At 40.0% G+C, this 16,851-nt stretch overlaps 1 protein-coding gene across 1 annotated transcript in view; it reads right to left on the bottom strand.

Moving 5' to 3' along the window:
- The window catches only part of FAM102B (family with sequence similarity 102 member B), a 31,078-nt gene extending 14,628 nt beyond the window's left edge, over positions 1–16,450 (bottom strand). The window contains exons 1-5 of the mRNA XM_044432432.1: positions 16,153–16,450; positions 2,773–2,893; positions 1,195–1,224; positions 759–875; positions 18–64 (exon numbers count right to left, since the gene is read on the bottom strand). Of these exons, the coding sequence (XP_044288367.1) occupies positions 18–64; positions 759–875; positions 1,195–1,224; positions 2,773–2,893; positions 16,153–16,301 (464 nt within the window). The 5' untranslated portion in view covers positions 16,302–16,450. The remainder of the gene's footprint in view (positions 1–17; positions 65–758; positions 876–1,194; positions 1,225–2,772; positions 2,894–16,152) is intronic.
- Positions 16,451–16,851: the final 401 nt, after the last annotated feature.

The following is a 16,851-nucleotide window of genomic DNA, read 5'->3' as shown; positions in this document are numbered from 1 at the left end:
CTCTCTCTCTCTCTCACGTTTTAAAGCATGGGTCTCCAGACATTAGCTGCATGCTGATCAAGATCTGTAAATTAAGAAGAATGAATAAAAAGTTGGTCAGAATAGAGATCTAAAAATAAGAACAAGTGAAAACTCATGTCTGATAGCATGTATCAATGGCCTACCTCATAGGGTTGCTCTGAGGATGAATAATTAACAGGATAATGCTTTGCAGTCTTAAAGCCATTTATCAAAATTGATACTGACATTGTGTGGGAAGCCTTTTCAGATGGAAATGGATTGGAACAAGCAAATATTACACCTCTGTAACAATTCTTATGGCAGATGTATTTGGCATAGTTCAACAATGAAGAAAGGGAAAAGATTTTTACGATCATCTCTATTTTATCACAAGCCACTGATGCAAAACTAGAAAATTCTGTCTAGTAACAAGCAAACTAAAGAACTATCTTGAAACTTAATTACTTCTCTAATTATGTTTATCTGATTTGCATGGCTACATTTACATAAAACTCGTGCAATCATTTTCTTTGTATGATTTGGATTTATATCGCAGTGGACTGCAACAAATGTCTACTTGAGTACCATATTATAGCAGGCTGGTTACTGGTTACTCTCACCAGTGATCCTAGTGAGTTTAAAAAAAAGGTATGCCCATGGTAAATAGATGAAAATAGAGTATTTTCCCATTCTACTTTTAATAGAAATACTCCATTAAAAACACATTAGAAAAGAAGGGAAAACATGCAAAAACATACTTTGAGAATTGAATTGTCCTGCCTTGTGTTTTTTGTATCATAACCTTCCAGTAAACAACGACGAGTGGTATTTCCTGATCCAGCAAACTCTGCCAGGTTGAGGTCTGCAAAGCCCAGCTGTTGAAAAGATTAAAGTTAGTGACCCAGGGATGTTAGCAGTTCAGTATTTTTATTTAAAGCAAACTGGTTACTCAAAAAAAAATCAGATAAAACTTTTTAAAGACAAAAAAGCAGGACACAGGTGAACACATAGCAAAGAGAACTATCAGAATTCATACATCTAAGTCTTAGAGCTAGGCAACAAGTCCCTCTAAAATATTTATCATATCCAGTATTCTTTTAATGATTAACAAGAGTAAATCTGAATAGATTTCTACACTGAAGTCTTGTATAGATAGGAAGGAAAAATATTTTATTGATATGATTAAATTTTTACCTTTGCATAGGCCTTCCCTCCCTTTAATTCCTGCAACAATAAAAATAGTTTATAATTTCTAATTTTTAATGAAAAACACATTTGGAAGTAATATAGTTGTCTCCAAAATCTTAAGTTTATAAGTAAACAAATAGCATACGGGTGTGTGTGAGAGAGAGATGCAATATTAAGGGTAGGCAACTCATGGTTGAAAACTCCCATCATCCTTCACCACTAGCTAGACTGTGTAGGGCTGATGGATTTGTAGGCTGAAACATAGGCAGCTACATGCTGCCTATTCCTGACAAACAGTAAGCAGTACTAAAGCATTTTATGGAAGCATTAGTAAATTCTCCAAGACAAAAAAACACACACTTTAAACCTCTCCTATACTACTGATGTTATAAGGAAAAGTTAAAAGAAGTAGTTACTTCTCATCTTTGGCCTGGCTGAGACATAGTAGAGGAAAGGAAAAAAAGCACCACTATCTCCTCCTCACCTCCTGAAACACACCAGCAACTGGAGCTTCAGGTGGGAAGGACTTGTTACCCCACTGTTCTTCAGTGACTCCAGCAGGGGCAAAGCCCCCACTTTACAAAACCTAGATTGCTTTTAGGTGGTTCATAGCAACATACGACAGTTTGCATCAAACCTCTTAAGTGTTTGGATACCCCTAATCTGAGAAAGTCTGCATTACACACACACACACAAACAGTGGGAGAGGGGAGGGGACGGATCAGATCAATTCTGGTTAGAGAAGGTTCCATTCATAGATGTTAGATGCTAAATTAATTTCATTCAAATTACATATGAAAACAACAAATTTTCACTGTAATAATTCTGTCAGCTTCATACTATTCAGTCCAAAGGGCTTCTTGTGCAAGCAAAAGGTACTGCTGCACGTAAGAAGGGATACTAATTGCTATTGTTTGTCCCTCATGCTGCATTCCCATCCCATTTATGTACTTTCTGGAAGTTCCATGAACCACAAGAGCTGCTTTTAAGGAGGTACAAGGAAGAATCAAGAAAGCCCTAAAATGCAATGTAGTTCTATTCATCAGTGATAAAAGCAGTTTCTCTGTTTTCACGCATTTACAAATATTTAAAACTGTATATTTAATCGATACATCTGCCGTGTCCTTGACTTCTTTTGGAGAGCAACTTTTGCTGATAAAATTGTATTGATATCTGTAATTATATTTCAATTCCTGCTCCTCCTCCTAGAAATCCACCAAATCCCAAGCATTTTATGAAAGATTATCACTCATGTGATCTAGTATTTATGTTGCTGTTAAAAGAATATTGCCACCTGTACAGAGCCTTTGAGATAAGGCAAGGTAAGCATTTAGGCTATTAATTTTATTCAAACCTATCAATCTGTTAAATACATTTTAAGGCAATAAACAAGAGATTTTCAATATTAATAATTATTCAACACTATTTATGAAACATTCTGTTATTTATAAGCTTGGCAAGATGAGAAGAAATATAAAGCTAATCAGTGAATGGATGGTATACATTATCATTTCTTTAGAGGTGTACTGCAACAGTATATAAACCATGATGCAAAAATGAAAAGAACAAGACTTCCATTTTTACCTTCCGTACAGACACCCTGCAGATACAGGGATCTAAAATCCCAGTTGTGGCACTTGCGCTCATTTTACACATAAATAAGAACCTCTTCTTCCAATGAACAGAGTTTGCCTGTACCACTTCCCTGTGAATTAAAAAAGCAGAACTTTAAGCATGCAGAAGATAAATCAGAAGCATTCAGAAAGACAAAAAACAATTAAAGCACATTAAAAGAAAATGAAGCCACATAGGGCTTCGCTCCCTTTCACTCCGTTAATTAAAATGCCAATAGCCCTTTTGATTATTTGGTACTGATAAAGAACACCCAGGGTGGGGTTTTTTGTGGGGGGGGCATACTCATTTATTGCAGCTAAGGTTTCTCTTAGACTTTGGGTTTCTTTTGTTTAAACTAACTATATAGGCAAAATTAATAAACTTGGAATCTGTAACTGCTGTACTGGCATGCTAACATTTTGTGGCTGAAGGACTGGTTTAAATATTGAATGCTGCATAACTATATTTTTCTTATGTCAAATACGATTAATCACACTGCAACTTCTCTTGCTATCCTGTACTTGAAAAGTTCCATCAGGAAGTAAATTCAATTTTATTAAATCACTTAATTACAGATTTGCTTTAGAGACAAACAGAATAAAAATCATATAATTTTTATTGTTTTCCATTTTTTGAACTCTGTATAAATGATTCTGACTTGAGTTTCTTATCCACAGACTAAGAAATAAAGAATTGCAGAGAGAGGTTCTCAAAAAAGGCATGTCAGTTAAAAGAACAAGAGAGAATAAAAAGGTGCCAGAATTTTTTTAGTGGCAGCTAGTAACTAACAAACTGATATAATGAGGCTGCTGAAATCTAGGTTATAACAAGCCACGATTTCAGAGTCTGCCACTAATAAATGTGACAGCCAGTATTCAGGTCAAGAAAAAAGCAGAGCTCTGTGTGCACAGAAAATGCTTTGCTGAATTCTGTTGCTCCTTGAAAAGCTCCTGAGCACATCTTTGACTTGTATGCCAGTAAGGCATGTATTCTGGAAGCACTCTTTGAACTTTACTTGGCAGTCTGAAAACAGGAAACGGTGGTGTAGTGGAAATGTCCAGGTAGAATTTCATTTAGTAATTCAAAAACAAAACAAAACTACCCTACTTGAATATTTACTCTATTTTGTTAGGGTAGGAATAATGATAAAACTAGTCTCCTGTTTGAAAAAAATGTATTTCTCAGAACAGATATCTTCAAGCAGTATTGCCATGATCAATATAGGCATCACCACACATTATGACTGCCATGGGAAGTAAGCATCTTTCCATTTTATTAGCATTTACACTTCTACATTTTACCTGGTTGATACTTCAGACAACAATCACATCACAAATTCCAGTGACAGAACTTGAACAGCATGGATTAGATCGCTTTATTTCAGAGTAAATATTGGTACTGCACAAAAAAGAGATGAAGGACTGGTCTCATTTCTTCTATGGTCTGAAAAGGCCCATTCTCACAATCATGTTTGGCATGTTATCCCCTTACATTAGCTGAGAATTATAAAATAGGACATCAGATTTCCTCCACAATCAATTGAAAAGAAGATCTATATAAATCCTAAAACACTGAGGACAATATTTAATTGAAAAAATGTGTGTTCCATGAAAAGACTAAAAAATACTGTGTATTCTAGTAGAGTTCCCAGCCAATATACATTCTTGTAAGGCGTAGGCACAAATCTAGAAAGATGCTCTTTCTCTGTTTTAAGATGTTATTCAGACAAAAGCAAATTATACATTCTTGTTTTACAAGTGCTGCTTTTTAAACCCTCCCCCTCCCTGCTTGGCACTCGTATTGATTGGTTTCCATGGAAGTGAACTGATATAACAGCTTCTCTGGAAAATGAACCAGAGCATGTTGATGAAAACTTTCCATCATGAGTCAACTTCCTATGACTCCTAGAGAGTAAATTTACTGTGTACTATGCAAACAATTTTAAACTTTGACTAAACAAGAAATAAAGAGATTCCTGCCTAAGAAACGATGTAGCAGATTTATGATCATGCTAAAAAAGCTTTCAGTATTTCTCTTCAACCCTGTTGCTTCACATGCTGAATTGAAGGGAGTTTCCAAAGCTGCCTAAACCTCCAGTGGAAAGCTTCCTCCTCCTTTCCAACAATGAACTTTTAAAAAAATTAATAAAAAAGACACAGCAGTAACTGTGTCTCCAGTGTCCTTTTTCTCACAGTACATACAGAGATGCAAAGATGCAGCCTTGTCTACAACCTCATACAGAACTTTGAATGTGCCCAAAGCCTAGCATGACCAAGGAAACAGCTGACTATTGTGTTGAGCTTTGGAGGCGCTTAGAAGTTTGGTCTTACTGCTTTTCAGGTGTATGCAGGTCTCAGGGTGTTCCAGAGTTGGGATAAAAGCCAGGATTTTCCCTTATGGAATGAGAGGAGCCTTTCAAGCCACACACTGTTGTGTCATCCCAGGCAATTGGCCAGCCCTGCTTTTGAACGTCTGTTTTGTAGGCTGTAAAAATCAGCCAGCTTACCAACAGCATGGTGGGCAACTGTACGTAGCTGGTAAATGATGTTTGGCTTAGAGAATGAAAAGTTGTACAGCTCTGAGTGAACTTACTGAATGAGTATGTTCACCTCACAAGGAAATTGGCTGGACTCCAGAATTTAAGCTTCTAGCATTAAGGAGAGTAATACATTATCATTAATAATAATGTATTGAACATATTCCATACAAACACATCCACTTAAGTTTTGACATATGGCACAGGATATGTTTCATTATTTTATTTTAAAGATAACATTTATTTCCATGAATATACAATATATTCAGAGAAGAAAGGCATCCTAAAGCAGCTAAGCTTCTAAATCATAACTTGCCTAGTTGCCTAGGATAAGTATACATTGTCCCAGGAAAACAGGTCTGATCCAGAGCCTGCCTTTTGTAACCTATTCATGTCATGAAGAAAAGTCTATTTTATGCATACTGAATTCAGTACTCATAGAGTTTTTCATGCACAAGTAGAAATGGCTGAAGGTTCCTGCTTTGTTTTCAAAAGGCAGTGGCCTCTCTGCCTTTCAATAGTTAATTGAGACCTTGTAATTGTATGAGTCAGCTTCATTATCTGTGCTAGTTTAGTACTGTGGGATAAGATTGTTCATCTTATAGTTTATTTCTGTGTTCTGTCTGTATGCACGGGTTCAAATCAAAGTGCTGGTTATGACCTATAAAGCCCTCCATGGCTTAGATTTAAGGTGCCTGAAAGACTACATTTTCCTGTATGAACTTGCCCAAGTGTTGAAATCTGCTGCAGAGGTCCTTCTTCCTATCCAGTCAACATCAAAGGAATGTCTTGGTGGGAACTTGAGAAAGGGCCTTTGCAGTAGACATGCCCAGACTTTCACAATCTGTACAATTCGACCCCCTGGATTCCAGTTTACTAGTCCCATGATTGCTGTGATATAAGTTGAGCCAGCTTGGGGACTTCCATGTACAGGACAGATGCCATTTTTAAGACATTAGCAAAATAAGCACCCAAAAACCATGTGGTTCTAGTGTGATTTGTGCAGAATCGGCCAATGTGCACAAATAAGATTTTCTTAACTCTAACCCTGAATGGAACCCAACCCTAACTTCCAGGGGTAATCCTTATATATGCAGACAACAGGCACAAAGGCATCACTGAGGGTGCTCTTGTTCCCTGTTCAGTCTTTCTGCTGAATCAAAGCCGGTTCCTAGCCATTGGATGTGCAGTGGGACTCAGGTTTTCCTAATACTAAACTAAAGCTTAACTCCAGACAAAACCCTTCATTATATAGTAATCCTTACACATTCAGATAACTGCAGAAAGATAGCACTCGGGGGTTGCTGTTAATTTTTCACTTAGTATGAGCAATTTGTTTCCAGACTCATGAATATGCACAGGGAGCTTGGCTTTCCTAAAATGAACGTTAATCCCAACTCTTAAAATCCTGGTGTGAATCCCTGTATATTCCAATAACATGGACAAAGGCACTACTCAGGGTGTTTCTGTTAACTGCTCACACCACATGTCCAAATGAAAATAATGCCAGGTCAGGGACCCTAATTCTAACCAGAGCCTTGAGTCAACCCCTAACACCCAGATATACTACCTATACAGATTCATAACATATTAGAGTTGGAAGGGAACAGAGAGCCATCAGGTCCAACCCCCTGGTCAGTGCAGGACACCACATTAGAGCATCCCTCTCAGATGGCAGTCCTGTTGCTTCCTGAATACCTCTAAGTGTGGGAGAGCCCACAACCTCCCTAGGTCATTGGTTCCATTGCTGTACTGCTCTAACTGTCAAGAAAATTTTCCTGATATCTTGCCAGAATCTGGTTTCTTGTACCTTGAGTCTGTTAGTCCATGCCCTGCACTCTGGGATGATTGAGAAGAAGTCCTGTCCTTTCTCTTTGTGACAGCCTTTCAAGTAAATGTGGAGTGCTATTGTATCTCCACGCAGTCTTTTCTTCTCAAGACTAAACAGATTCAGTTCTTTCAATCCCTCCTCATAGAGCTTTGTTTCCACTGGATCATCCTTGTCGACTTCCTCCGAACCCTTTCTGGCTTGTCCCCATCTTTCTTAAACTGTGGCACCCAGAAATGGGCACAGCACTCCAGATGAGGCCTAACCCGTGCTCAGTGGAGGGGAACTAGTACTTCGTGTGATTGGGAAGTGATACTTCTATTAATGCAGCCTAAACTAGCATTTGCCATTTTTGTATCCAAACCACATTGTTGAGTCACATTCAGCTTGCAATCTACAACAATTCCAAAATCCTTCTCATGAGCCACTCACTTCCACTTCAGCACCAATCCTGTTTGCTATCAGGATCCAGAAGAGAACCAGAAAAGCCAAAAAAGCAGCACTGCATCCATCAATTTTGAGAACTACAGCCAACTTCACTGGATGCACGAAGTATCCTCCAGTGGCAGTGCAGGCATAAAGTCAGCATTGTTGGACACCTGCCAACAATGATACACTCCTCCTTGATATGCTAATTTAATACCAAAAGGAGGACAATCACTTCTGATAGTAGGAGATATACCCCCAATTTCTATGGATTCATGTTTTAATAGAATTAGATATGCTTCTAAATTCAGCAGTCCATGCTGGAATCCCGGTTTAATGTACCGATAAGTGATACATTAATAAACCCACTTTTGATTATCAATGAGTTTGATTATCAATGACTTCAGTCACATGTAACTAAAATCACATTTCAAAGCCAAGTTGTCGTCTTTGTCATGTTTAAAAGTCTGTAATGTGTAATATGGAAAGTATAAGTGCTGAGTTTGGCATTCAGCCTTAATTTCCATCTGAAAGTAATAAATAAGCAGCCCAAGTAGATGCAACCAGTTAAAAGCCTATAAATATAAATTTTACAAAATGCCACCATATGATGAGACTCAAGCACAATGGACACTCATTTTATCAGGAAATCCACAACTGTGATCTTGCATCTGTTAGGAATTTACAAGGTAACTTTGCCATGCTAAGCTACCCTGTGATTGAACCATGGTAGGTTTGAGGTTTACGCCCAACAGATGTTTGGGCTTACCATGGTTTGCCTCTCCCACAGTCTTCGAGCCAGAATCTCAGTGTCCTCTGTGGCAGGATTCCTCTTACATTCTCCTTCCCGCTCCGATCATTGCCCCTTTTTGTTCAACACAATTTTTTTTGTTCTTCAAAGTCTCAAACTGTGCAAGGAGGGGTGCTTTTTTCCCCTAGCCCCAGAAAACTGTACAGCTGTGTGTGCAATTTTTAAAAATCTCAGTCATTTAGTGGTGCACAAGTGTGTGTTTACAGAGGTCTGATATACGTATGTAGTCTTGACTGATTAATGTCGTTGTAGGTTTCAGCTGTCAAAGGGAGCAAAGTGAATTCACTAAACATAAATCAAAATTGACAAGGATGACTACATATGGGCTACATTTATTTGCAGTCACAGAGCTGTCAATTGAAAATCAATGGTAAAGGAGAAAAAAAGTAGATTCACCAAAAAGGGGTAGAGGCAAGATCTTTTTCATTTCAAGTGCTAAACTAAAAGTTGGCAGTGGCTTCTGCCTTTTAACAATTTCCTGGATCTATGCAACTCCAGAAAAGGGAAATACTAATTTCTCCTTTTAATGGCTTCTTTGCAGAGCACTTTTCTGTGTTTCCCTGACAATTCTTAACAGAAAACCCGAAGAGACAACTGAATAGGTCAGAATTAATGACTCCAACATGGGGGAGAAGCAGATGTTAGCCTTACTGGTGCTCCATCCTATTCTGCTAAGGGTTTTTTTTTTAACTGTTTGGAAAATCTGCATTTTTGTTTTTGGACTGGGGAACACATAAAGATTTCATCATGGAGAAGTAAATGTAAAAAGCAAAGGATAGCAAGCCACCAATGGTCATTTCAAAATGCTATCTGGGCACTGACACAGAGGCTCTTACCAGCAGCTGTGCAGATAACACTACAGGGGATTGTTACTCTTGATGAGTGACACATTAGCCACTCTGCAACCCACGATGAAGAACCCATTGTGAGTTGAACAACTCCTAGAAAAAGTCATGGATCATCAGGGTGGTTTGTTGCCCCAAATAAGCCACACTGTGGGAAGCAATCTTAATTCAGACAACATAGCCTGTCTTGACTAGCTACCAACAATGTGTTGCAGACAACAAGGTAGCTTTAGATAACCCCCCCCCCTCAGCCCCTGTTCTGCAATACATTGATAATAATACCACCTCACTGGTGGTTTTTTTAAATATAACAATATATGTGAAGAGTTTTCATGTTGTTATTCCCATTTCTCAGGCATAAGAGCAAAGAGAGATTGATTCAGGTTAAGGGAAGTGTTTGCATTTCTATGCAGAAATATGATTATGAGAGCACATAGTTACTATTTTGGTATTTGATTAATTTAGAGAGCACTATAGAGAGATAAACTTCAACCTCTATCTTGTTAGAAGGGATTTTTGAAATGAGATACCTCCTGTATTTTACAGGTACGTAATTTATCTTCAACCAACCTGAATTACATTGCAATTTTAGAGTTCAAGGCCCTTGTTGATCCTCCAAACATCTGGAATAAAATGGGCATTTGTCTGTGTGCATGCCCTTCAAGACCCATTCCATAGTTACAAATTACATGTTTTCACCTTACACTAATGCTTACTTTAAAATGTTTTGATAGTCGCACTCCATCATCATCACCACCCCCCCCCATTTCTATACTGCTCCCATAGCTCTCAGCAGTTTACATGTCCAAAACAGATATACAATAAAACAGACTGTATCTAATTTATTTCTCTATATGGTCCCCTGCAGACCCTTTGCACTTCAGATATCATTCTTCTTCTGTCTAAGATAGTATTCTACATCCCACAATCTGTCCCTTTTTCTATGCAGTTTCCTCACAACAGACTATTTCCTTTCTGGGCAGTTTCTTAGTCACACCCAACAGTGTGGAGTTGTTTCTGCAGTATGCAGATATTTGCCTCAACCTACCAGTCAAATGGTCGCATGTTTCTCATGGCAACACAGATTCTCCACTACCCACTCCATCCTCCTGTTCTCACCATGCATCCCAACAGCCTCCATGAGTAAAATCCCTTTCTGAACTGCATTGTTCCCTGTGAACCTCAGCTGACTCTTCCTGATTGGTCCGCTGAGGCTTTGAGTAAGTTCTCCTTCTTTCCTCTCCAAAGTGTACCTGCATCTTTGTAACACCTCATAGCCTTTCCAGCCCACTAATATATTTTTTTAAAATTGAAATAGATACTTTCACTGGGATTTTTCCCTCAGTGTCTTCATGCACTATCTCCATTTCAGAAAATAAACAAGGTGATTGGCACATCATTCAGTCAACAGGAATAAAGGAAGTAATAATATGTATGTGTACATTACTGGGGGGCTGCAGGTAGTGGAAACTGGATGCCAATTGCTGCCACTTCTATTTTTTTCCACTGACTTTATGTTTTGTTTTTACAACCAACAGTAAAATGCAACTCCTGGGTCTGAACATCATGAGAAGCCATGGTGAAGTGTGGAAATATCAGAACAAACTATTTTATCTCTTATTTGGTTTCAGGAAACTAAACATAATCACACTAAAACACCATGACACAACAGAATAACAATAGTAAAAATTCACTATGGCTTCTCATGACATGCAAACCTGGCCTCTTTCTCTTTACATTCAAGTATGCCTTTAAAAATGTCAGCTCACTCCCATTTTTTCCAATTTCCTTAAACCTAAACATATTTGCATCTTCTTTTTCATAGAAATTGAACACCGGGCACTCTCACAACAGAATAACCATCTATTTTCCAAAAGCAAAAGGAACAGACTCCCCTAAAGAATTTATTTGAACGATAAAAAATGCATTCAGTGAAAGATTAGAAGTTACAGTTATTTATGCTACTGACAAGCGTCTCAATGTCTCTTTAGATGGACTTCTGCGCAAGCAAAGAAGTAGATAGATTACTAGTATTATCTACTTGGCTACAGCTAATTTTTAAATGGAAATGAGAAAGCTGGCCCAACAAGTACAGGTGGCAATGGCAACACTGCACAAGACAAAGCTGTGTATTTCCACAAGCGGGATGAGACCACACTGGTGTTAGAACTGTGGCTGGTGAAGAGCAGCAGCATGGCAAGAACTGCTACAGTGTCCTAGGAATCAAACAACATCATTACCCCAGCACAAAGTCTTTCTTCCACCATGTTAAAGAGGACTAAGAATCCTATGCATTCACCACCTCCCCTCTTGCTGGGATCAGGGTGGAACTGCCCACCTGGGCAAGGCAGAGCAAGACTGCATCACAAAAAACAGAAGATTCCTCCAGTATACTTGTAGAAACACCGAGTGGCTTTTCTGTTTCCACCAGGACACAAAAATCAACACTGCTTCCTTTATCCAAGCAATCAGACAGATTGTGTAAACGTAGACCAAAGAGGCAAAAGTGGACTCATGAACTCTACCTGAGCAAAATCTGGAGTGCCAAATGCCAAGGGTACCAGTGAAACACAACTATGTGTCTTGGCCAGTTCCCTGGAACCTTAAGTACTTGAAGGTCAGGAAACTGAGATGAGTGTGGATACAGGAGCAAAGTGAAAACATGTACATTCCTTACGTCTTGTACCATCAGAATCATATTTTTTGGACAACATCAAGATCTAAACAAATCACCTGGAGTAAATCTGCTGCATTTTGAACATCTCTTCGGGCTCTTTAAAATACATGCTGTTGTGCTCCACTGAATCATGCAATACTGCTCCAGCAAATGCTTTTCGATAAAACAAGTCCAGTTCAATTTAGAGGGCTAAGGAGGACTTGAGGACCATGTTAATGCCTAAGTGTCGATTTGATGGCAGCCAGTGCATCTGTGTTGGCAGCATTATTTACAGTTGATGAGTGAAAGTTTTAAACCCAGATAACTTCTTTCCATTGTTTATGTATATTTTTTAAAAACCAACAAACAATATATGCTTTGAAATGTGGACTTTACAAACTTCTCTTCTAGTATTCACACTGTGGTGTAGCAGTTATAGTCCTGGACCAGAACTCAGATCATCTGGATTCTAGAATTCACTTGGCTTTCACATTCACTGGATGAGCTTGGGCCAGTTACTGAGTCTCTATCCAACCCACCACACAGGGTTATTGTGAGGATAAAAATGGAGGTGGATTATGTAAGTTGCTTTGTGTTCCTTGCAAGAAAAGTAAATATTTACAAAGTGCTAGCACTGAAACTGTTAGTTGGTTTCTGTGCATTAGTACTCAATATACTACAGACACCTTTATACACACAAAAGGAATTGAGCCGACTGTTCTGTTGCATAGGGCAAGAGGGAATGCAGCCAAGTTCATCACAGCTGGATTTACTCTGCTGCTCTAAATGAATCAAAGCTATTTACTCTTAAGATGGGCCTCCAACTTGGGAAACAGCATGAATGTTCATACTTTTGCAACCAGAAAATGATTGCAGTTCTAAACGGAAGTGTATATTTAAAAGTACACTGAGTGTCATGTAAATACTTGGAGTATATTTTCTGACTTAAAATATGTGGCAAGTAGGAACTATTAACTTAGATATTCCTATATACTACTTGTACTATATACCATTTGTTCTTCAAGAACAGGGAAAATGCATAAATATAAAGAGTTAGCCTATCACAATTCTCCTCCCCCACCACCTAAGGAAGATGTGTCATTTTTCTTCTGTTCCTCTCAAGAATAGTCCTTACAGACTACCCTTTAAACTGTCCTCTGTACTCACAGCGTAGTTAAGGCTACAACCCTATCCATGCTTAGGTGTGTTAGTCATACTGAATTTAGTTTGGATGGCTTCAAGGAGTACTGTACAAGTGGTTAAAAACTGAATTTGTGTGTTTTAATTCATGGCTACATGGCACATTTGAGATTCTAAGTTTGAAACTAGCTGGGAAAGTTTAGATGCTAGGTAAGTTATTCTACAATAACAATACAAGTGTTGTGGATTTGTTCTAAGATTTACTATTTCAGAGAACAAATACTTATCAACCACTGGTACAGAGCCAAGTCGTAAAACACAGTATTATGCCAGCACTACAGAAACTAGGAGCTGACTGGTTCCATCACTTGTTAATTTGCATGCAAAAAAGCAAGAAAATGGGGAAAAATAAACACCTTTTATGTCAAATAAAAAAAAAAACAAGAGCAGAGTAATTTCTTTAGCATACTCTTAACAAGACATGCATTTCAGACTCCTTTCTCATCTGCATTTGACAAAAGGGCTATTCCACATGCAACGTGGCAGCAAACCCAGAGTTATCAACAAGTGCATGCTTGGAACTGTGAACATGTCTTCATCTTAAAAATGTCATGTGCTATGCAGTCCATGATTTTCATAAACAAGTTTTTTTAAGCAATAAACCTGAGTATCTGCGTTCTACTGCCTACTTGGCCATGAAGCTCACTGAGTGTCTTTGGGCCAGTCACAGATTCTTATCCCAGCCTACCTCACAGAATTGTTATTCTGAGGATAAAATGGAGTTATGTCACCCTGGGTTCCCCACAAGGGAGAAAATATATATAAATGCAATACACTGATAACAACAATACTGCAATTTAATGTCTTGCAAGATTTAATTTAACACCTTTCTGGCAAATAAGAAAACGGGAGGGAGAAACATATCTTAAGAACTCTTAAGGATCAGTTTGTACTATGACTGATAGTTTTTACTTCAGATGACTAAATATTCACTGAGACACACTGTTTATTGAGACTTGGATACTCCTTTCCCAGTACTTTCCTCATGGGGCACTGCAAGCATAGTTCAAATTTTACATACATACACACTTTGAGACATTGCAGAGAATTACAGCTTCATGGTTTTTATGCAGGTGTTTTGTCTATTATTGTTTAATTCCAAATGTTAAATGCCTCCCATACCAGCCTATATAATAGTTGCATTCTCATGTCACAAAAGGCCAGTATTATGAAGAATTCAGATGACCAAAGTTACTTCCACTTTGCTCCTCCTTGCTAGCAGAATGAACCACTAAACAAATCAGGAATCATTTAATTTTTTTTTCTAAATTGGTGCATTGTTCCAAGACAAATCTGATTTTCAATGCTGACATGAGACCAGAGCAAGAAGCCAGGATCCTCACTTGAGAACATACTAAACAAACTGATTCTGGTTTGTTTAGAGGTTATACTAGCAGAAAGAAGCAATGCAGGAATAAACATGCTGCAAGCATAAGTGTGCGGCTCTTTCACAACAAGCTGGAATTCTTCAGGAATCTAGCTTATATCGTTCTGCATGAACACTGTAATTGTAGCGTACATGATCATAAGAAATGTGGAAAAGGATAAATAAGATAACTTTACAGCTGGGAGAATAATGTGTCACAAGCCATTTCTAAACAGGAATCTGAAATCAAGTCTCTTGGTCTAGTTTCAGTTATGCTGTGCACAAGACCACAATGGAAATGCTAAAACATATCGCTTAAAATACCTGAAATGACAATTGCTTAGGAACAGATGACTGGTATTTGTGAAATTCAAACATATTTGTTCATAAAAAATCTGAAAGCTGTAAGTGTACACTTTAGAAAAAGTGTTTGTTACCTCCACAAAAAATTCAGATTCAGCACATTGCTATGGTATATTACCCCAATTTGCATAACACATATACATTAAAGAGCAAGAAAGTAATTTTTGTCACAGTTGTTTACACTTATAGCTGCATACTTCAGAACAGTTAGATGTGAGAGAGCAGGTGACTTTATAGTATTTTTTGCAAAAGTAAGGATTGTGCTCATGAGATTATAAAAGCGAAGTTTGGGCTCAGTACGGGTTTAAAGAATCTTTTTTAAGTTCAGCATTAAGAAGGATTAAAAGAATAATGAGTACTTTGAGGACCTCCAAAGTGTAGATTTGGGAGGAAAGGCTGGCTTGTATATTAATTGCAACTGACGGATGAAATTATTAAGTTCATTTCACATAACTCACAATTCTTCTGGTGCTTGGATAGATTTAAGACAGAAGACTACAGTGTTTTGATGGGACATTAGAAATGGACTGTGTATATGCCTGAAGGGGGAAAATACACATTTCTGAAGAAGGCAATCATGACTATACAAATAAGAGCTGAGACTTTTTGGTCCCTCCCAGCCCAGAAAATCTTTATTTCCCAGAGGTGTTTTCTAATATATCTACTAGAGGAATATTCTGAGAACAAACAGGAAAGCGATTCTTCAGCTTTTGTGGGGAAGGTCCCTAGTCCTATATTTTCTGACACAGCAACTCAACTGCTAAATCCTATGGGAAGCCGTTGGGGTGTGTGGAGTTGTTTCCAATAACATTACAGGAATATAGCTGCCTGCGTATTTTGGGGAGGGGCGGGGGCGAGACTGGAGATTAAAATGAGATGCAAGAGTTGCCCAAGACTGCCTGGAAAAGCTTCTTCTGCTCCAGAAGCCATAATATTGAATCGCATCGGTTGAAGGAAAGGAGATTATTTCAGTGATTTGATAGCGCGGGTGATGCGCTCTGCACCTGGGCAGAGATACTGCCTTCATCCTTACTTCACCCACCATACTTTCCTCAAAAGACTCCAGTTCGGCAACGAACCCGGGTCTGGGGAGCTTTGGCTCCAGCGGCTTCGAGGGACACCCGGGTTTGTTTCCCCACCTTCAGGTCTACAGGAACGGGGTCGTGTGAACGCCTTGCAAAGTCGCTGCAAGACTGCTCGCACCTCACGCGCGAACAGGTGTCCGGTGGCCCAGATCAGGTGCCCCAGATGCTCGGGCTCCTTCTTGCCCAGCGCAGGGAGCCGCAAGGAGCGAGGCGGTCGCCCGAGGCTGTCCCTACCTGGAGGACTCTCCGATGAAGCTGCCGCCGTCCAGCAGCCGCACCTTGCAGAAGAGGATCCCGTTCACGAAGGGCACCGAGGAGAGCTCGTCCAGCTCCAGCTCCACGCGGAATTTGAACTTCTTCTTCTTCATCATCATGAAGGCCATGTGGGGGGCGGGGGAGAGACGACGAGGAGGGAAGAAGTAAACAAGCCGTCGCCGCGAGCAGCCCCCGGGCAGCGCCTGCGGCTCCTAACTCCCCGCCGGCTCCTCCATGGCCACAGCCGTTGCTTCGTCGGCCCTTGTGACCGGAGGAGGAGAAGCTGAGGGGGAGGGAGAAAACGGGCGAGGTGGGACGCAAACCCGCCCGCCCGCGCTCTTGCTGTCTCCACCTCAGGTAGGCGGCGCTAGCTGGCGCTGTAGCTACGCAGCGGCCCTTGCTGCGCCCGCCCGCGCGCCCGCGCGGGTGCCACGGCGGTAACAGGCGCCCGCCTTTCAAATCAGCCCGCCTCCCAAGTGCCCCCCGCCCACTGGTTCTCCAGGCGGTGGGCGGTGCTGCTCTTTCCTTCCCTCTCTCCCCCCCGCCCGGCTGCAGGTCCGGGTCACGTGAGGCCCGCGGGCTGCCTCGCCCCGTCCGTGTATTCCACCCGCGAGTGCCCCCAGGGGTGCAGGAGGGGCCCGCGCCCGGTTGGGGCCACAGGGAGGTCCGTCGGGGCGC

The sequence above is a fragment of the Varanus komodoensis genome, unplaced genomic scaffold (genome assembly GCF_004798865.1).
Source record: "Varanus komodoensis strain SLA01 unplaced genomic scaffold, ASM479886v1 scaffold24, whole genome shotgun sequence".
NCBI lineage: Eukaryota > Metazoa > Chordata > Lepidosauria > Squamata > Varanidae > Varanus > Varanus komodoensis.
The sequence above is the reverse complement of the archived record's forward strand: the minus strand, read 5'-3'. Positions and strand labels throughout refer to the sequence as shown.